Raw genomic sequence first — 18,153 nt, 5'->3', positions numbered from 1 at the left:
TAAAAAAGAGATCTGAGCTTATATAGCAAGCACTATATGATTTGCTTCTCATTAATACAAAATAGGGCGGGGGCAGAATAAGTGGGACACATTTCAAGAAGTAGGTAAGGATTTTCTGCCCGCAAAACTCTGATGGAGTTAATAACTGGGAATGCTATTTCCTACTACAATATAATCTCCATTATTCGTACCTCTGTTCTCTGAATTTTTCAATTAGCAGAATGATTCCAGTGCCTCCCAGGATGGAGATAGATGGTAGTGTTTTCTTTTTTTGGGGGGGGGGAACCACTGAAAATTGTATTTAGGGGCATGGCTAGATTCTTAAAGCATTTAGGGAACAGGTGCACAAAAAATTGCATAACATTTGCATATACAAATTAGGAACGAACAATTTCCTCTCAGTTTTTTTCTCTCTCTCTTTTCAAATTTAGGTTTGGTTTGCCACATTTTTGCACATTTAAAAAACTCTAGTAAAATTGACCAGCATTTTATCACATGATTCTCTAACAGATACATGCTTGTATGCAATCTTGCTTAACACACACATATCTAGAAAGAAATTTCACCCAATATGATGCATTTTTGTATGTTATTTTCACCAATATATGCGTTTTTACACCCACATTCCTATAACATTTGCATTTTTGTTCACATTTCTTCGGTTGCAAAATTCGGAGGAATGTGAATTTCACAGAACATGTGCATGTTGGCTTCTATACTCTTTTAGGATGGGAAAAATAGGTAGATGTGCATTAAAATGTGAATCAAACTGAATTCCACCCCCCATTCCCAATGCGAATGGATCTGTATTGATGCCACTGGGAAATTAAAGTTGTGCATGGCCATCAAATATCCTATAAGTTTTTTTTAAAAGGAAGTTTATTTTAAAGCAGGGGGTTTAGACTGTGCTTTCAAACTCCTGGCAGGAGCTGGGACAGAGCAACGGGAGCTCACCCCATCGCAGGGATTCGAACTGGCAACCTTGCGATTGGGAAGCCCAAGTGGCTCAGTGGTTTAGACCACAGTGCCGCCCTATCCACATTCCGAAACAGCATATATTCTACATATATTCATTGGATATATTTGGTTCCCCAGGTCTCTTAGGCGGTTGGTCTTACCTGCGCGTTCTGGATCTGAATGGCTCCCTGTGGGATTGCTTGGGTTACCACCTGGCCCTGAGACGTTACCATAGTTACAGGCTGGTAAAGGGCTCCACCTGGCAAAGAGACAGGATTTCACAGCAGAATTTTAGGAAGACAGCTGAAATCTATCGGCAGAACAGAAAAAAGAAGAAGTTTCAACCAGCCTCATGCATTTGAATCTAACGTTCAGTGGGGGGAGCCTGTATCGGAAGGGATCCACACAGTCATCTTCTCCTGAAAGATCCCAAAGGCTGTCCAATGGTCTTAGAAATCAGGACCAGCCAAAACATAATGGATCTAAATCCATAATTTGGATTTAGTATATTTCCAGAGGGACACGAGAAAAATAAACAGAATCATGCCCACCCCTCTAAAGCCACAAGACTTTTCTTGAAGGATTCCTCATAAGAAGGCATTTGGAGGGTGAAGACAAATGTCACAGGCATTTTTGTTTGTTTGGTCTTTTGAGAAAATGAGTAAGAATTTGCTCCTCAATGGATAAAGTGATACAGAAGGATTTAGGTTTTAGCCTTGATGGAGGAATTGGCTGAACAAATACAGGCATTTGATGGACAAACACAATCAGACTCATATATTGATTGACAGATGCTTTACACTTATTTCTTATATGAACAATACTTTGGTATAGCATTTCTCAAATCAGCCTTTGTTGTTTGTTTGTTTATTGTTGTTTTGTTCATTCTATGACAATCTGTCTTAATAGATGGCAGTGCTCAGTTTAGCTTATTGCATTTTCTGGTCTTCTTTGGAACTAAGAAACTTTATTTTGTCTGATTTACTTCGGTTCTTTCTTAGAAAAAAAATATTTTTTTAAAAGACAGTTTAAGGATGAAGACAGGCATAAAGGCTTTAAGGTAGGTATGGGAAACCAGAGACCCTCCATATGGTATTGATCTGCAGCTTGCATCATGATCAATGGTTAGGGATGATGTGTATTGTAGTCAAACAACAACTGGAGGGCCACAGGTTCCCTGGCCCAGGTGAAGATGAAGGGAGATGTATCATTCTAAGGCTGCAGTCCTATGGACACACACACTTACTGAGCTCTGCTGAACTCAATGGAAATAACTTCTCAACAGACATGCGTAGAGATTGCACTGCTAGTGCGGTGAAAGTAATATGAACACATATCCACCGCACTCTAAGCCAGTGTGGTGTAGTGGTAAGCTTGTTGGACTAGGGCCTGGGAGATCATGGTTCAAATCCCCACTTAGCCATGAAACTCATTGGGTGACCTTAGGTCAGTCGTCGTCTCTTAGCCTAACCTACCTCACATAAAATACAAATTAATCGATACCTGTAATAATAATAATAATAATAAAATTCAGGGAGGTGAATGTGTATTAAATAATTTCCAGGACATTTAAACCGATTCAATTTGGCATCATTTTGATAGGAATGGAGAAGAAAGTGGCAACACTTTTATAGACGGGGAAGGGGGACTCTGCAAACCGCCAGAGTCCATGCTCTGGTACAAAGGAACAAAGGGAGCTGTCATGTCGAGTGAGACCATCTGTGCATCTTGCTCAATATCGTCTATCTTGACTGAAAGTAGCTCTCCGGGATTTCAGGCAGGGGTCTCAACCAGCCCTACCTGGAGATGCCAGGGATTGAACCGCAGAGCTTCTGCATGCAAAGGAGATGCTCTGCTGCCAAACTAGGTGGGATGGGATGAGATGGACTGGGAAGAATAATCTGCTGCAGATATAGGAATGCTGTGACATTTCAGCAGGAAGAGAGAGTGTGTGTGTAAACCTGACTTGGTCTCAGTTACAATGCAAAAGGCCTGATCCTGATCCACCATTTTTGTGCCGGGAAGGAATATAGCAAGAATCGAAAGTGAGGCCCCTGTGTCACTTTCCCGACGAGAGAATGCTTCTTGAATAACAATTGCTCACGAGCTCCTAGCCCTATTCAGATGGCAATTCAGGTAAAGTCAATGTGTGGACAAGGGAGGGGGAAGCACAAACAGAGCCTGCACGGGGTCTATCCATGTGCAAACTGGATTGTCTCTGCAATCTGTACTCTCTCTTATTGCAGGGAAATAGCACGCGGAGGGGCCAGTGGGAACGATCCCATCCCACACATTGACTTGATTTGAATCAGAGTCATTTCCAGGCCCTGTAATGCTGCCTGGTACCTCTCAGGCCATAGGGGCAGGGTGACACTTCTTACCTGGATTCCAAAATCTGGCGTCGCTGTGGGTTACCGAGAGGGAGAGAGGCAAGGCGGCAGGGAGGCTGGTGTGGTATGGGCGCAGTGGCAGAGCCAAACCACCACTCCTGCCACTGTGCCTCCACTGCTCCGACCTCCTAAACCAGGCATCCCCAAACTGCGGCCCTCCAGATGTTTTGGCCTACAACTCCCATGATCCCTAGCTAACAGGACCAGTGGTCAGGGGTGATGGGAATTGCAGTCCAAAACACCTGGAGGCATGGGCGTACCCAGCATGGGGCAGGGGGGCAGCTGCCCTCCCCTAGAAGCAGGGCAGCTGGAGAGGACAGGCAGGTACGCTGCCTGCTGTGCTCTGCTTCAGCCTGCTTGGCTGAAGCAAAACGGTAGCAGCGGCAGCGAAGCTGCCTCCGTTGCAAAAAAACCTGGACCTGGACCTGGGCTAACTTCAGCCCACACTCTTTAAAGTCACAGCGAGCACAGCACAGAAAGTCCTGCCCCACAATGCTTCACGGCACCTCTGGAGCATTGTGGGGCAGCACTTCCTGTGCTGTGCTCGCTGTGACTTGAAAAAGTGTGGGCTGAAGTTAGCCCAGTTCCAGGTCCATGTTTCCTTCAACGGAAGCAACTTCGCTGCTGCTGCCTCGTTTTAGTCACCGCTGCCATTAAAGGAGCGGGCAAGGTAGGAGTGCAAGCGTGGGTGGCTCCGTGTGCTGCCTTGCAAATGGCCCCCTTTCCTCTGGGGGGTATGGACGTTGACCATGCCTCCTGGGGGGATCCTGGCCATGTTATTGCCAGCTAGCCAATCGGGTGGCTGGGGGCGTGGCTGGTGTGCCCCCTAGCTTTGATCCCGGGTACGCCCATGCCTGGAGGGCCGAAGTTTGGGGATGCCTGTCCTAAACCCTCCCTCCCTTGGTAGCTAGCAATGACTCTGGGACTGGGAAGCCAGGTAAGCCATGCTGCCGCACCACGAGGACTACAGGGTGCAGCAGCAATTCCTGGGAAGCAACAACTTTAAACTTCCAACAGTCCCACAAAGTACCTTAGTCTTGCTTTAAGGTGCTGTGGGGAAAAAAAATTAAATAGTGGGGTGGGAGGAGAGGGGGAAGAGCAGGCACGGCTCCACAAGGATGCCAGCCGCCAACAGTGGGCAGGGGCTGATTGGCCACCGGAAGACAGATACAGTCTACCTGTTTGCTCACTTCGCTCATCAGAACACTTGGGTACATATGGAATTCAGGGGGTTCATGGAGGCATGGTTCTGACAGATGTGCCGGCATCCTCAAGAAATGGTGGAAGGAGACCAGGAGAGACCATTTTCTGGGAGTCTCTGGAGCATTGTGGGGCAGCACTTTCTGTGCTGTGCTCGCTGTGACTTGAAAGAGTGTGGGCTGAAGTTAGCCCAGGTCCAGGTCCATGTTTCCTTCAACGGAAGCAACTTCGCTGCTGCTGCCTCGTTTTAGTCACCACTGCCATTAAAGGAGCGGGCGAGGTAGGAGTGCAAGCGTGGGTGGCTCCGTGTGCTGCCTTGCAAATGGCCCCCTTTCCTCTGGGGGGTATGGACGTTGACCATGCCTCCTGGGGGGATCCTGGCCATGTTATTGCCAGCTAGCCAATCGGGTGGCTGGGGGCGTGGCTGGTGTGCCCCCTAGCTTTGATCCCGGGTACGCCCATGCCTGGAGGGCCGAAGTTTGGGGATGCCTGTCCTAAACCCTCCCTCCCTTGGTAGCTAGCAATGACTCTGGGACTGGGAAGCCAGGTAAGCCATGCTGCCGCACCACGAGGACTACAGGGTGCAGCAGCAATTCCTGGGAAGCAACAACTTTAAACTTCCAACAGTCCCACAAAGTACCTTAGTCTTGCTTTAAGGTGCTGTGGGGAAAAAAAATTAAATAGTGGGGTGGGAGGAGAGGGGGAAGAGCAGGCACGGCTCCACAAGGATGCCAGCCGCCAACAGTGGGCAGGGGCTGATTGGCCACCGGAAGACAGATACAGTCTACCTGTTTGCTCACTTCGCTCATCAGAACACTTGGGTACATATGGAATTCAGGGGGTTCATGGAGGCATGGTTCTGACAGATGTGCCGGCATCCTCAAGAAATGGTGGAAGGAGACCAGGAGAGACCATTTTCTGGGAGTCTTTACCAGGACCGTTGGTCCATCTAGCTCACTACTGTCTACACTGACTGGCAGTAGGTCTCTAGTGTTTGGGGCAGGGACTATCTCTCAGCCCTGTATGGAAAAGCCAGGCATTGAACTTGGGACCTTCTGCATGCAAAGCAGGTGCTCTACCACTGAGCTGTGGCCCTCCACAGTCCCACAAAGTACCTTAGTCTTGCTTTAGGGTGCGGTGGAAATCAGACCGAAAGTAGTAGTAGTAGTAGTAGTAGTAGTAGTAGTAGTAGTAGTAGTAATAATAATAATAATAATAATAATAATAATAATAATATTTATACACTACCCATCTGTCTGGGTTTCCCCAGCCACTCTGGGCAGCTCCCAACAGAATTTTAAAAACACGACAAAACATCAAACATTAAAAAACTTCCCTAAACAGGACTGCCTTCAGATGTCTTCTAAAAGTCAGATAGTTGTTTATTTCCTCGACATCTGAAGAGAGGGTGTTCCACAGGGAGGGCGCCACTACCGAGAAGGCCCTCTGCCTGATTCCCTGTAACCTCACTTCTCACAGGGAAGGAACCACCAGAAGGCCCTCGGAGCTGGACCTCAGTGTCTGGGCTGAACAATGGGGGGGGGGGAGATGCTCCTTCAGGTAAATGGGCCGAGGCCGTTTAGGGCTTCAAAACCCCTTGAAATATTACAAAAAAGCCCAACAATGCACACGTCGAGTGATTTGTATGTTAAAAGTTCTGTATTTATGTGGGAGAGATATCAGAGTGGGTCTGTGGGCGAATGGTGGAAGCTTTTAAGAGGGGAATGGAGAGTGCCATGAGGTGATTTTTTTTTACAAAGCCAGTTTTTCCTCACAATTATGCACAATTCAAAGCTAACTATCTGAGGGAGTTTAAAAATACCAAGCATGCAAAAGACGCGACTAACATGGTCAGACGTACGCTCCACGCCTCCCACCTGACACAACTTGTGAGTTGACTGTTGCCATGGAGATGTTCCCCTGCTGCAGTGCTGAGGCAGGGACCACGATTCCTTGGGGGTTGCCGGATACTGCAGTCATTGAGTTAGGAGAATTCTGCAGCATATCCTAGAGACAGACAGAGAGATCGAAAGAGAGGAACTTAAAACACACGGTGCCCATCACAGGCCTCTGCTGCACTTCAACTCTGAAGACATCATAGAACTCTGTGGATGAGAATGAAGAAGACGTCCGTTCCACAAACAGCTGCATTATAGATGTCATATATAATCTGGGTGCAGCCCGTTTGGCGTTGACTGTGACAGGGTCTTCTTAGTGGTGACTCCCCATTTGTAGAATGCTCTCCCTGTTAGGTGTATTTATCTACCTTTTTTTCTTTTTTTTAACATTCAGGTTTCCCCCTCCCTCAAAAAAACAACAACACACATTCCTGTTCACCTAGGCATTTGATGGCTGAAATACACTCTTTCTGGCAACCTTGAAGTCATTAGTTGTGAGGGTATATGATTTAAGTTTAAACGTTTTGAAATGTTATTAGTGTTTTTAGACGTTCTTTAATGATTTAAATACGTTTTTCATTTCATTTTAAACTGTATTGTTTTGCTATTGTGTTGTTTGCCATTGTGCTATTTGGGCAGAAAAAGCAAGATATAAATGTAATAAAGAACTATTATTTATTTACTTATCTTTGTTTGCCACTTACTACCAAAAAAAAAAGTCTCAAAGTGACTTACAATTTTTTAAAAGCACAAATACCAAATTAAAATACATCAAAAGATAAAAAAAAACTAAAAGTGCTCATCCTGCCATAACATACAAAGGACACATCCAACTAAAAAATGAACACCAATTGTGAGCAAAATGCGCGGGTAAATAAAAATGTTTTCACCTGGCACCTAAACATTGACAATGCCAGGCACATGTCTCTGGGGAAAGCATTCCACAAGCAAGGAGCCACCACTAAGAAGGCCCGGCCATGCACTGACACCCTCCACAACCCCCTGGAGGTGACACACAAATAAGAGCCTCAGATGATGACCACAGGGTTCATTTAGGGATATTCGAAAACCTCTGGAGAGCACCAGGTTGGAGAAGGACTGCAGGAAGGTCTGTAATGGTCCCAGAAATCTGTAGAAATGTCCCCTGTTGATGGTTTGCATGCACATAACTCTGTGGCAGAACAAATGCTTTGCTTGCATAAGGTCCCAGGTTCAACCCTCATCATCTCCAGTTTAAAAAAAGCATTTCAGAACATAGGACTGGGAAAGACCTCTGGAGAGCCGCTGCCAGTCAGAGTAGGCAATACTGATGGGCCAAACTTGACCAATGTTCTGACTCAGTATAAAGGCACCTGTACCCCCCTGTGATTCTGTAGTGTCAAGCAATCTCCCCAGACACTTGCTATTGTAGCAAAGATGGGCTGCTTCCAAATGTCTTCTCCCCAGAGAAGACCCATTGAAATTAACAGACTCAAGTTAACCAGGTCTATTAATCCCAAAGGATCTACTCTGAGTATAATGAGCGTTGGATACAACCCAATGGGCTTCATGCAATTAAAAAATAAACAGACACAAATTCACAGGAAATGGGACAGGATGGATTTATGGTTAAATGTATACAGAACTCACACAGAGCAGAGATAATCCATGTCATTTTGAAGGCCATATGTTCATTCCATTGAAATGAAAGGGAGAAGTGGCGTTGCTCCTTTTCTACACATTCCATTGGGGATGTTTCACAAGAGATGTTTCCGTGGATTTTGCAAGTGAAGACCCCCAACCCTCCCTCCCAAAATAAAGACACAATAGACACAGAATTTAGTTTTAAGGTTTTTGGCATTAATTTAGGCCACAATTTTATTGATTACCGCATGTGAGTGGTTGCTTAGGCGTTGGTTCCAGACTACCTGACCCTGCACGGTGGCAGGAACAGGACTGGCACTGGGCACCAACCATATGTCAGTAAGGGAAAGCATTCTGGGGGAGCGAGAAGCAGCTTCAATCTCACAGCTCACCCCACATGCTCCCAGGGGCTCTGGCGTGGCCCTAGCCCCTTGACAGGGTTCGGACAAAAGCAAGGTGAGCCCTTGGATTCCTTTAATATACAGCCAACTGTGTCCCCTCCCCAAAACATTGAACCAAACGCCTAACTGCCAGCCTTACAAAGTTGTCACAATTTGCTACACGGTAGGCAAAACCCAAGCGGCACCAGCCAATCAGCCAAATGGCAAAATTCCTACCAGGCCCCTGCTCCAAAAACAGATGACCCTTAGACAGGCATGGCAAGGTCAGAAGAACAAACCTAACTAAAGGGAGGGGAGGGCAGGTGATCCGCTGCATGTCGAAAAAACATGAAACTCTCCAGCGACGTGCAGCAACTTATATAGCCTCCCACCGGCAGCCAATAGCCATCCCAATTAGCCAAATCTCTGCCCTAGCAACTGGGGGCAACCAATGGGGTGTTGCAGCCATCCAAACGGTCCCACCCCACCACAGGGAGGCAGTTTATGGTGATCTCACCATCATGGGTCATAACTCTCTCCTTTCCCCCTTTGCTGCCCCCTTTTACTTCACCCCGAATTTCTTCCTTGGGTAATTTCCATTTCTATCTGTCTGAATCAAGCTGCTCCAGCAGCAAACTCACGGAAAATAAAAACCTATTGAATGAATGTGTTGCAACACATTTGTCCTTCCATTTACTGAAACAACAAATCTGTTGTGTTTGGCGGGCCAAGTATCTCTTGTAGTTTTAAGAGCTTAGTTAAAGATGAGGTCAAGTGATAATCACGAATCCAGATGCTACATTTACTATTTTGAGAGAGGAGTTAAGAAAGAGAGTAGAGAAATGTGCATCGAAAAGGAATCTACAGTATAGGAGGCAGTTTCAGTTTAATTCCTTGAACCTAACTCTTTTTCACGCCATTAGGGGTTCCTAATTTGTGGGGAGTGAAGATTCTAATCTGAATTAGCAACCCTGAGTTGCTGAACTATGAAAAATGGTAGCTATTCCAGATTAATTAATAAGGGATAAAATATTACTGCCTTATCTACATTCCCCTAAATAGTACTTGTCCTCCATTAGGTCTTGCTGACTCCCACTCTAGTTTTAAGCTGATGCAAGTCTCCAAGGTCAGGCTTGGAAACTTAAACGGAGGGCTTGCGTTTTATTTTATCACTTTCTTCCTCCAAGGAGCTCTTCCTCTTCCACAATTTATCCTCACAACAATCCTGTGAGGGAGCTTAGGCTGACAGACGGCGATTGACCCAAAGTCATTCAGTGAACTTCACGTCTTAGCAGGGATTTGAATCTGGGTTTTTCTGGATTCGTAGTCCAACATACTGTACGGTAAAAAGGTAAAGGTGAAGGGGCCCCTGACCATCAGGTCCAGTCGTGTCCGACTCTGGGGTTGCAGTGCTCATCTCGCTCTATAGGCTGAGGGAGCCGGCGCTTGTCCGCAGACAGCTTCCGGGTCATGTGGCCAGCATGACAAAGCTGCTTCTGGCGAATCAGAGCAGCGCACGGAAACGCCGTTTACCTTCCCGCGGTCCCTATTTATCTACTTGCACTTTGATGTGCTTTCGAACTGCTAGGTGGGCAGGAGCTGGGGGCCGAGCAACGGGAGCTCACCCCGTTGCAGGGATTCAAACCGCCGACCTTCTGATCAGCAAGCCCTAGACTCTGTGGTTTAACCCACAGCGCCACCTGGGTCCCTGACTCTCAAATTCAAAATTCAAAAAAATGTACGGTACTGACTCTCAAATTTTGCATCGAGGCAACCCAAATTCTGTAATGTACATAACTTATGTAAATGAGAGTCACTTGAATATATCTACATAGTGTACTTTGTTCTGCTTTTGCGAGCAATAGAAAGGAGCCGTGAAGAATACTCACATTTTGCTCCTAATGGTCAGAAGACCCATTTTGACTTTTGAAATTTAATCAGGTATTGCCTATACGCTTTCAAGTCTATGTCTGCAGTTTTAATGTCTATGACTCTCCTTCTTTCTTTCTTTCTTTCTTTCTTTCCTTCCTTCCTTCCTTCCTTCCTTCCTTCCTTCCTTCCTTCCTTCCTTCCTTCCTTCCTTCCTTCCTTCCTTCCTTCCTTCCTTCCTTCTTTCTTTCTTTCTTTCTTTCTTTCTTTCTTTCTTTCTTTCTTTCTTTCTTTCTTTCTTTCTTTCTTTCTTTCTTTCTTTCTTTCTTTCTTTCTTTCTAACAACACTGATATTTTCCTGAGGCTGAACAATGTGCAACAGTACCATTTTCTGTGCTTGCAGACTGGGGTTTATAGCACCTGCTGACTAAGCCATATGGATTTCCTTGCTAAGATCTTCAGCTGAAGCCCTGCTCTGGGTGCCATTGCCTTCAGAATTGAGATGCAGTGAGGCCGGTGGCTCCTGGGGACAGGCCCTTGTCTGTGGTGGCACCCAGAGTTTAGAACATGTATGTTTGGCTCCTACAGTGTTACCGTCAAGGCACTGATTAAAGTCTCTCCCCCCCCCTTACTTGCCCAAGCTTCTGGGAGTGTTTTCTATGCTTAACTTACCAGTTGTGGCTTATTTTGCAATGGATCCCATTTGTTTTTATTGCAAGTTTAATAGTTTTATGGGGGAAAAAATCAACATTAAAACCATCTAATCCCTCCCACTCTTCTTCCTGACTCAGTCACTATTCTCCCTTTCCTGTCCTTGCTCTTGCCCCCTGCTTATCACAGTATTTTATACAGACCAACAAAAATAACAGAGGTATGGCATCTGGGCCAAAGTCTAGGGCTCTGCACCTCAGTGTCAAATCAGGGGGTAACATATGACACAGGTAATGTCAAACAGGTCCAACATCAAAAATCAAGGTTGGCAGGTGAAAGCTGGGTGACCCATCGAGGCAGGCCCATCTTAACCACATCGAGCGCCGTGGCGCAAAGGTCCCTCTGCCGCCACCCCCCCAGCTCACCGCGGACGCAGAGGAGGGACATAGCATGGGCGGGTTGGGCGCTGAGGGTGGGCCGGGCTCAGGGGTGCTGTAGTGGGTGGGCCGAGCTGCCGGTTGTCCTTCGGGGTGCTGGCGCCGCCTCCTCCTGTGCAGAGGCCTCTGCTGGGGGGGACGGTGCCGTGCAGCGCCCGGCCTCTTGTCCTCCTCATGCCCCCAACCCGACCCGCCAGGCTGAGGCCGGGACTCGAACCTGCAGCAGGTGGGTGGGAGGGAGGCAAGGAGCAGGGCGAGTGGGAGGGCGGCCGGGCTGTCTGGCGGGCGCAGCGCGGCGCCCCCTGGCTGCCCGGTGCCCTGGCGCATTGTGCCACCCAGCCTTGACTTAGGGCCGGCCCTGCATCGAGGCTGATACTGGTTGTTGCCAGAGGTGGATGACTCTGTCAATTTCATTTTCTCTTTCATTTCTCATTTTCCCAGGCTTAAACCCAAGTCTCTACATTTCAGCAATTTCAGCAATTTGATTTTCTTTTTTAATCCTCATGAAAATTTGACAGCATGTTACTGTGAATTTCTCCCAATAAACACATTTTTAATGCAGTTTTGAGCAATGTATACATTTCTGCAAGCAATTTTCCAAATAGAAAGCATTTTTGTATGTTATTTTCATGAAGAGATCCATTTTAAAATTTGTCTACAACAAAATACACCTTCCCACAAGTAAATGTGCTTGCTACCAGGGCAGCAGAAGCAAACACCATTTTATTCCAGTCGTCATAATGCTTTAAGTGTGTTTTTAAAACATGAAAATGCTCGTGCTCCGACGGGCTAATAACCAAAGTACAGCCAAGTGTCTCATGTTACCCTCAAGCAACAGAACCTCCCTCTCACCCCGTGAATTTGTTTTGGGGGTTCCCCCAATCCCCTGGATAAGATTTGGGGAGGGCTCAGGGCGCATGCAAGAGAGGGGGGAAGTTCTATTGTGTAAACATAAATTCTTGTGTGTGATGGGCAGGAGGGGAGATCCGCTGTGCAAGTGGAAACTCTTGCACAAACGGTAGCCACTAAACTTGATGGCTCTAAAGAGGATTAGATAAATTCACGGAGGGAATCTTCCGCCATCCTTCACCTTCACAGATGAATGTAGCATTGCTTCTGAAAACCAGTTGCTGGCAGCCATAGGAGGGGGAATGGCTCTTGTGTGTTTTGCATGGGCATCTGGTTGGCTACTGTGAGAGCAGGATGCTGGACCAACTGGGCCATTGGCCTGATCCAGCATACTCTTAGGTTTATATAATGGGTGGAGAACTTTTTTGTTGTGGCTTTGTGGCTCTAATGCAGGGGTCAGCCAACTTTTCCAGCAGGGGACTGGTCCACTGTCCCTCAGGCCTTGTTTTGGGGGGGGGGGGGGCGGCGGCGGATGGACTGTATTTTGGGGGAAAAATAAATGAACAAATTCCTATGCCCCACAAATAACCCAGAGATGCATTTTAAATAAAAGCACACATTCTACAGATGTAAAAACACCAAGCAGGCCCCACAAATAACCCAGAGATGCATTTTAAATAAAAGGACACATTCTACTCATGTAAAAACATGCTGATTCCTGGACTGTCCGCGAGCCGCATTGAGACGGCGATTGGGCCGGATCCGGCCCCCGGGCCTTAGTTTGCTTTGCTTACCCATGCTCTAATGTCTCAGGAATGCAGAGAGTTTTAAATAACGAAAGGGAAACATTAATTGTATGCCTCACAACTGATGTAGTACACAAGGCTGTCTAAAGCCACCCCTCTTCCTCGTCAGCTCAGGGTCTAAAATTACTTTGATGCACAAAGGAAGGATGTGAAAGAAAGAAAGAAAGAAAGAAAGAAAGAAAGAGAAAGAAAGAAAGAAAGAAAGAGAAAGAAAGAAAGAAAGAAAGAAAGAAAGAAAGAAAGAAAGAGAAAGGAAGGAAGGAAGGAAGGAAGGAAGGAAGGAAGGAAGGAAGGAAGGAAGGAAGGAAGAAAGGCAAGAGAAGGAAGAGGCAAAAAAGGATCCACTGCATGACATAGGATGATATTGGCTTTTGGCTTTCATTCAAAGCTGCCTCAGAAACTTACGTTGGTTGGAAAGTCAGGATATAAATGCTTGAAAGAGAGAGAGAGAGAGAGAGAAAAGAAAGTTTGCCCTCCAGGAAACCAAAGCCATTACACGTTTACTGAAAGGGCGACTTTTGTGGCACATTGCTGCTTAAAAAGAAGCACCCTTCTTATGCCTCTGACTTTCACTGTGTCCCCACAATATGGCACTCGTGACTCAGCTTTGAGGCTTGTTTAGTCCATTGTGCAAGCCATCTGCTCCTTTTGGCTGCCACCGGCCTTGCCGGCGAGATGTGTCTCTTGCCGAGGCGAGCTAAATATACAGCAAGAAATTCTCCTCCGCGAGCTGGCGGCACTATCGGTATACAGCTTGCAGCGTTGGGAAAGCCCCAAAGCAAATGATGCAGAATAGAATTATTCAATTATTAAAGAAGACATTCTTGTCATTGTTTGGGATAAGAGGTCACCATTCAATTAACACTTTTTTTGTCGCTGATTAAATATTTGCCTTATCTGAGTAAACCCATACGGCGTGGCATTACTTTCTCAACTTCGTTGCTTGGCACACAAGTAAACATGCATCAAGCGCCCAGGAAAAAAAAACACACCCAGGAAAGTCTGAGCAAACAACCCAGCACAAACACATTGGGGGCAGATTTTTAATTTATTTTTTTCCTCTGTATTTTCATGCATTTTTCTTTTTTTTACAGTGCTGAGATCCCGAGGAAGACTTTTATTTTTAGCTTGGCTCACTATTCCGGACCCCCAGGAATGTTTTGCTGGTTCATCTCAGGGCCACTTGGCCCAATGTACACCCTGCAGTTGAAAATAGGGACCTGCTTGTAATTGTGACTCTCTATTTAGTGCTGTTCTCAGAGCGCTGTTGGTTTTTCTAGTGCAACAACAGGGTGCCTGTGGGTATCAGCGCAACCACAACTCCAACCTACAGTGGTACCTCTACTTATGAATAACTCTACTTACAAATGTTTCTACTTACGAACGGAGCTCCGTCCGCCATCTTGGATGCGGTTTAGATAGGATTTTTTCTACTAACAAATTTTAGATAGGGTTGCTTCGACTTACGAATTTTTTCTCCCAATGCGTTCCTATGGGATTCGACTTACATTTTTTTCGACTTACGAATGTGCTTTCGGAACGCATTAAATTCGTAAGTAGAGGTACCACTGTATTGTTGTTGTTTAGTCATTTAGTCATGTCTGACTCTTCATGACCCCATGGACCAGAGCACACCAGACACTACTGTCTTCCACTGCCTCCCGCAGTTTGGTCAGAATCATGTTCGTAGCTTCGAGAACACTGTCCAACCATCTCGCCCTCTGTTGTCCCCTTCTCCTAGTGCCCTCAATCTTTCCCAACATCAGGGTCTTTTCCAGGGAGTCTTCTCTTCTCATGAGGTGGCCAAAGTATTGGAGCCTCAGCTTCAGTATCTGTCCTTCCAGGGTTGATTTCCTTCAGAATGGATAGGTTTGATCTTCTTGCAGTCCATGGGACTCTCAAGAGTCTCCTCCAGCACCATAATTCAAAATTCTTCGGCGATCAGCCTTCTTTATGGTCCAGCTCTCACTTCCATACATCACTACTGGGAAAACCATAGCTTTAACTATACGGACCTTTGTAGGCAAGGTGATGTCTCTGCTTTTTAAGATGCTGTCTAGCCAACCTATAGCACCTGATAAAGTAAATATCGCCTCATAAACGCTCAATACACCAGAGACTGTTAGCTCTTCCTGCTCAGTTCTTGTTTGCACTGTCTCAGCCTCCCCTACACTGAAGTCATTATGTAGCACACAATGGCAACCATTTTGAGATGTGCAGCGTTCCCCCACAGCAGCCATTTTGTGACTGGCACCCACAGCACTCTCAAACCCCCAAAGGTGCTCACCCCCCCCAATTCTTGGCAACCCTTGTTCTAGCACAATGAACTGAATACTGCTATTGGTTATTTAAATAGTCTGTGGTTTTAAGTCCTAATGAGTTTCCTAAAAAAAGGCTTATCGGGCACACAAGTCAGGAAGCTAGACAATAACTATTATGTCTTACTCACAAACGGTATAGCAACTGGAAATGCCTGATTCTATCAATTCCCTGCCATGTCTTTCCCTGAAGCCTCACCAAGTAATTTTATGGAATGACATCTAATGGTTTCCCTGAAATGTGACCCAGCCATTTTATGAACTTTTCACTGTATAACAGTAGAATTGTAGAACGGGTTTTATTGCCTTTAGTTCACAACCTTTTGTATTTTATTCTACCCCACTTCAGTAATCCCCCTCCCCCAGAAAAGACAATAGCAATGTTGTGAAACATATGCAGAAGATACTGGGTTCAATCCACACCATGTCTTGGTCACACTGGGAGAGACTCCTGTCTGGCACCCTAGAGAGCCACTGCCAGTTAGTGTTGGAAACACTGATCAGATGAACCAATGCTCCGACTGAGTCCAAAAAACCCCTAGCCTCCTATGTTTTGTTGCGAAGTGGCTTATAAACAAACAAACAAACAAACAAACAAACAAATTTGGTAATGAGCTTCCATCTCATGCTGCTGTTGTGGCAAATCGTGTCCTCCCTTAAAGAGGGCATGTGTTGCGGTGAGACCTGGAACCCAATCCCCTGTGTTGTGGGTGGGTTCGATTGGTCAGCCACAACACCCTATTGGTAGGTCCTTCATTAATGGGTTCAATCTGGCCAATGGGATGCAGTCCAAAAGGTTCGAGGGACCTATATATACCCATGCACGTGACCCAGAGCTTCCTCTTTTGGCACGTGCATTTGGAACACCTGCCCACCTCTCCTATTTTTCAGGCTTTTGAGCTTGACCTTGCTATGCTGTTGTGTGTCGTCTGTCATTGGGACAGAGCACAGCAGGAATTTTCCCCACTTGGCTGTTGCCATTTGGGTTTCGCCTGCCACTTAGCAAATCGTTACAACTTGTAAGGTTGTGGCTAGGCTCTGGTTCAGGTGATAGGGATGGGTGGACGCTCTCGCATCCCTATGTGAAGGGTATTCCGTTAAAGGAATCCAGGGACTCTAATGGTTTGGTCAACCCCTGAGAGGGGGTTGTGGCGGGCCTGAGTCCAGGGGGACATTTGGGTGGCGGACATAGTACGTCCCTGACTTTCCGCCTTCCCAGGTGTTCACCCTTGGCTGACCTATGGTGGGGCCCTGGGTCAGTGCTACCTGCAGAGCAGGGAGCTAGTCGAACTAGAGCCTATGCAACCACTTGCTTTCTGTAATATATAAAGTTGTGGCCCAAATTCTGCCAAAAACCGAAACAAAAATTTGAGTCAAGTGTGAATTTATTTAGGGGGGAGGTTTCTGGGTCTGAACACGCAAACCAATTTTGAATGCAGAAATTGCTATAGAGGGGCTTATAAATAAACTTGACAGTGTTCAACTGTTAAAATTCCTGTTCTCATACCAATGCCTGGGCCATTTATTTCATATTACTGAAGGATCTATTTATGGAAATATTTATATGCCACAATATCATTTAAAAAGTTTAAAGTGGTTTACAATCTAATACCTACTCTGCCCTTTCCTTTCACTTTGCAGCTGTGTTCACACCCAGATCGTATATGTTGCTTCCCCTCAAGAAACATGGGAACTATAGTTGGCCCTCACTTAGCTGCAATTCCCAGAACCCATAACAAACTACATTTCACAGGATTCTTGCTGGGAAGCCATGTCCGTTAAATGCACTTTAAAAGTATAGTGTAGATGGCACCCAATGAACTTTGAAGAAGCCCTTATATTTTTGTCAGAGATCCACACTTTTGAAGAATCGTTTTGGAGGAAGCCCTTCTCAGTCCAAGGGCCACATCCATTCTGGGTAACTTTCCAGGGGCCACATGCCAGAGAAGGATAAGGCCAGAGGCAAAAGAGGCAGAGAAATGAAAGCAAATTTCATCTTTGTACAGGAAGCTATTTTCTTTACTCTCACAACCCCCCTCTCCAGGCAAGAAAGAAGCATGATCAGAGCTTAGCTGCCAAGTATCCTGTTTTTCGTGGGAAACCCCCGGGTTTTAATCCGTTTCCCACTGTTCTACCGAATGGAGAAAAATCCCGGAAATCCCCCGGATTTCCTACCTGCCAGGGAGCCTCCATTTTGGGTGCCGCTCTGCCCATGTGTGGGCACCGGAAATAGGCCAGAGCAGCACCGGAAGTCGCTTCTATGGATGCCCGGCGGCCATCTTGGTGGTGGCCGCATGGCGGCGGCCGTCACCAAGATGGCAGCCGGGCATGCGTAGAAGCGACTTCCGGTGCCGCTCTGCCCTATTTCCTGTGCCACCACATAGGCGGAGCGGCCACGCTGCTGCTGATCCTGCATTTTTCAGCAGGAGACTTGGCAGGTATGGATCAGAGTTCAAGGAGAAATTCCAGCTAGGCAAAAACACTCAAAGAGGGTGCAAAGCAGAACTGGTTAGGGATGTAGCTTAAGAAGGGGTGTGTCCCGGGGAGAGCCCCAAGGCCCAGATAGAGTAGTCTGATGGGGTACACTGGCCACCTGGGTTTGAGGGTCCCCATCCCTAGGAAGATTATTTATTTGTTTATATCCAGGGCTTTCCCCCCAGCCAGGACTCAGTTCCAGCACCTCTCAGGGGGGCTCCATTGCCATTATAAGAGAACAAGGAAGGCATTCATGGGGAGTCCCAGCACCTCTTTCACCAGAAAAATAGCACTGTTAAA

General features: G+C 46.4%; 1 protein-coding gene across 4 annotated transcripts in view; it reads right to left on the bottom strand.

Moving 5' to 3' along the window:
- Positions 1-18,153, bottom strand: part of PKNOX2 (PBX/knotted 1 homeobox 2) — a 417,302-nt gene that overhangs the window by 26,399 nt on the left and 372,750 nt on the right. For all 4 annotated transcript variants that reach the window (XM_060268541.1, XM_060268540.1, XM_060268543.1 and 1 more), the window contains 2 exons: positions 6,425-6,554; positions 1,119-1,216 (listed from right to left, as the gene is read on the bottom strand). In XM_060268541.1, coding sequence (XP_060124524.1) covers positions 1,119-1,216; positions 6,425-6,554 — 228 coding nt within the window. The remainder of the gene's footprint in view (positions 1-1,118; positions 1,217-6,424; positions 6,555-18,153) is intronic.

This window comes from Zootoca vivipara, chromosome 15, assembly GCF_963506605.1.
Source record: "Zootoca vivipara chromosome 15, rZooViv1.1, whole genome shotgun sequence".
Classification (NCBI taxonomy): Eukaryota; Metazoa; Chordata; class Lepidosauria; order Squamata; family Lacertidae; genus Zootoca; species Zootoca vivipara.
This window is presented reverse-complemented; position numbering and strand designations above follow the sequence as displayed.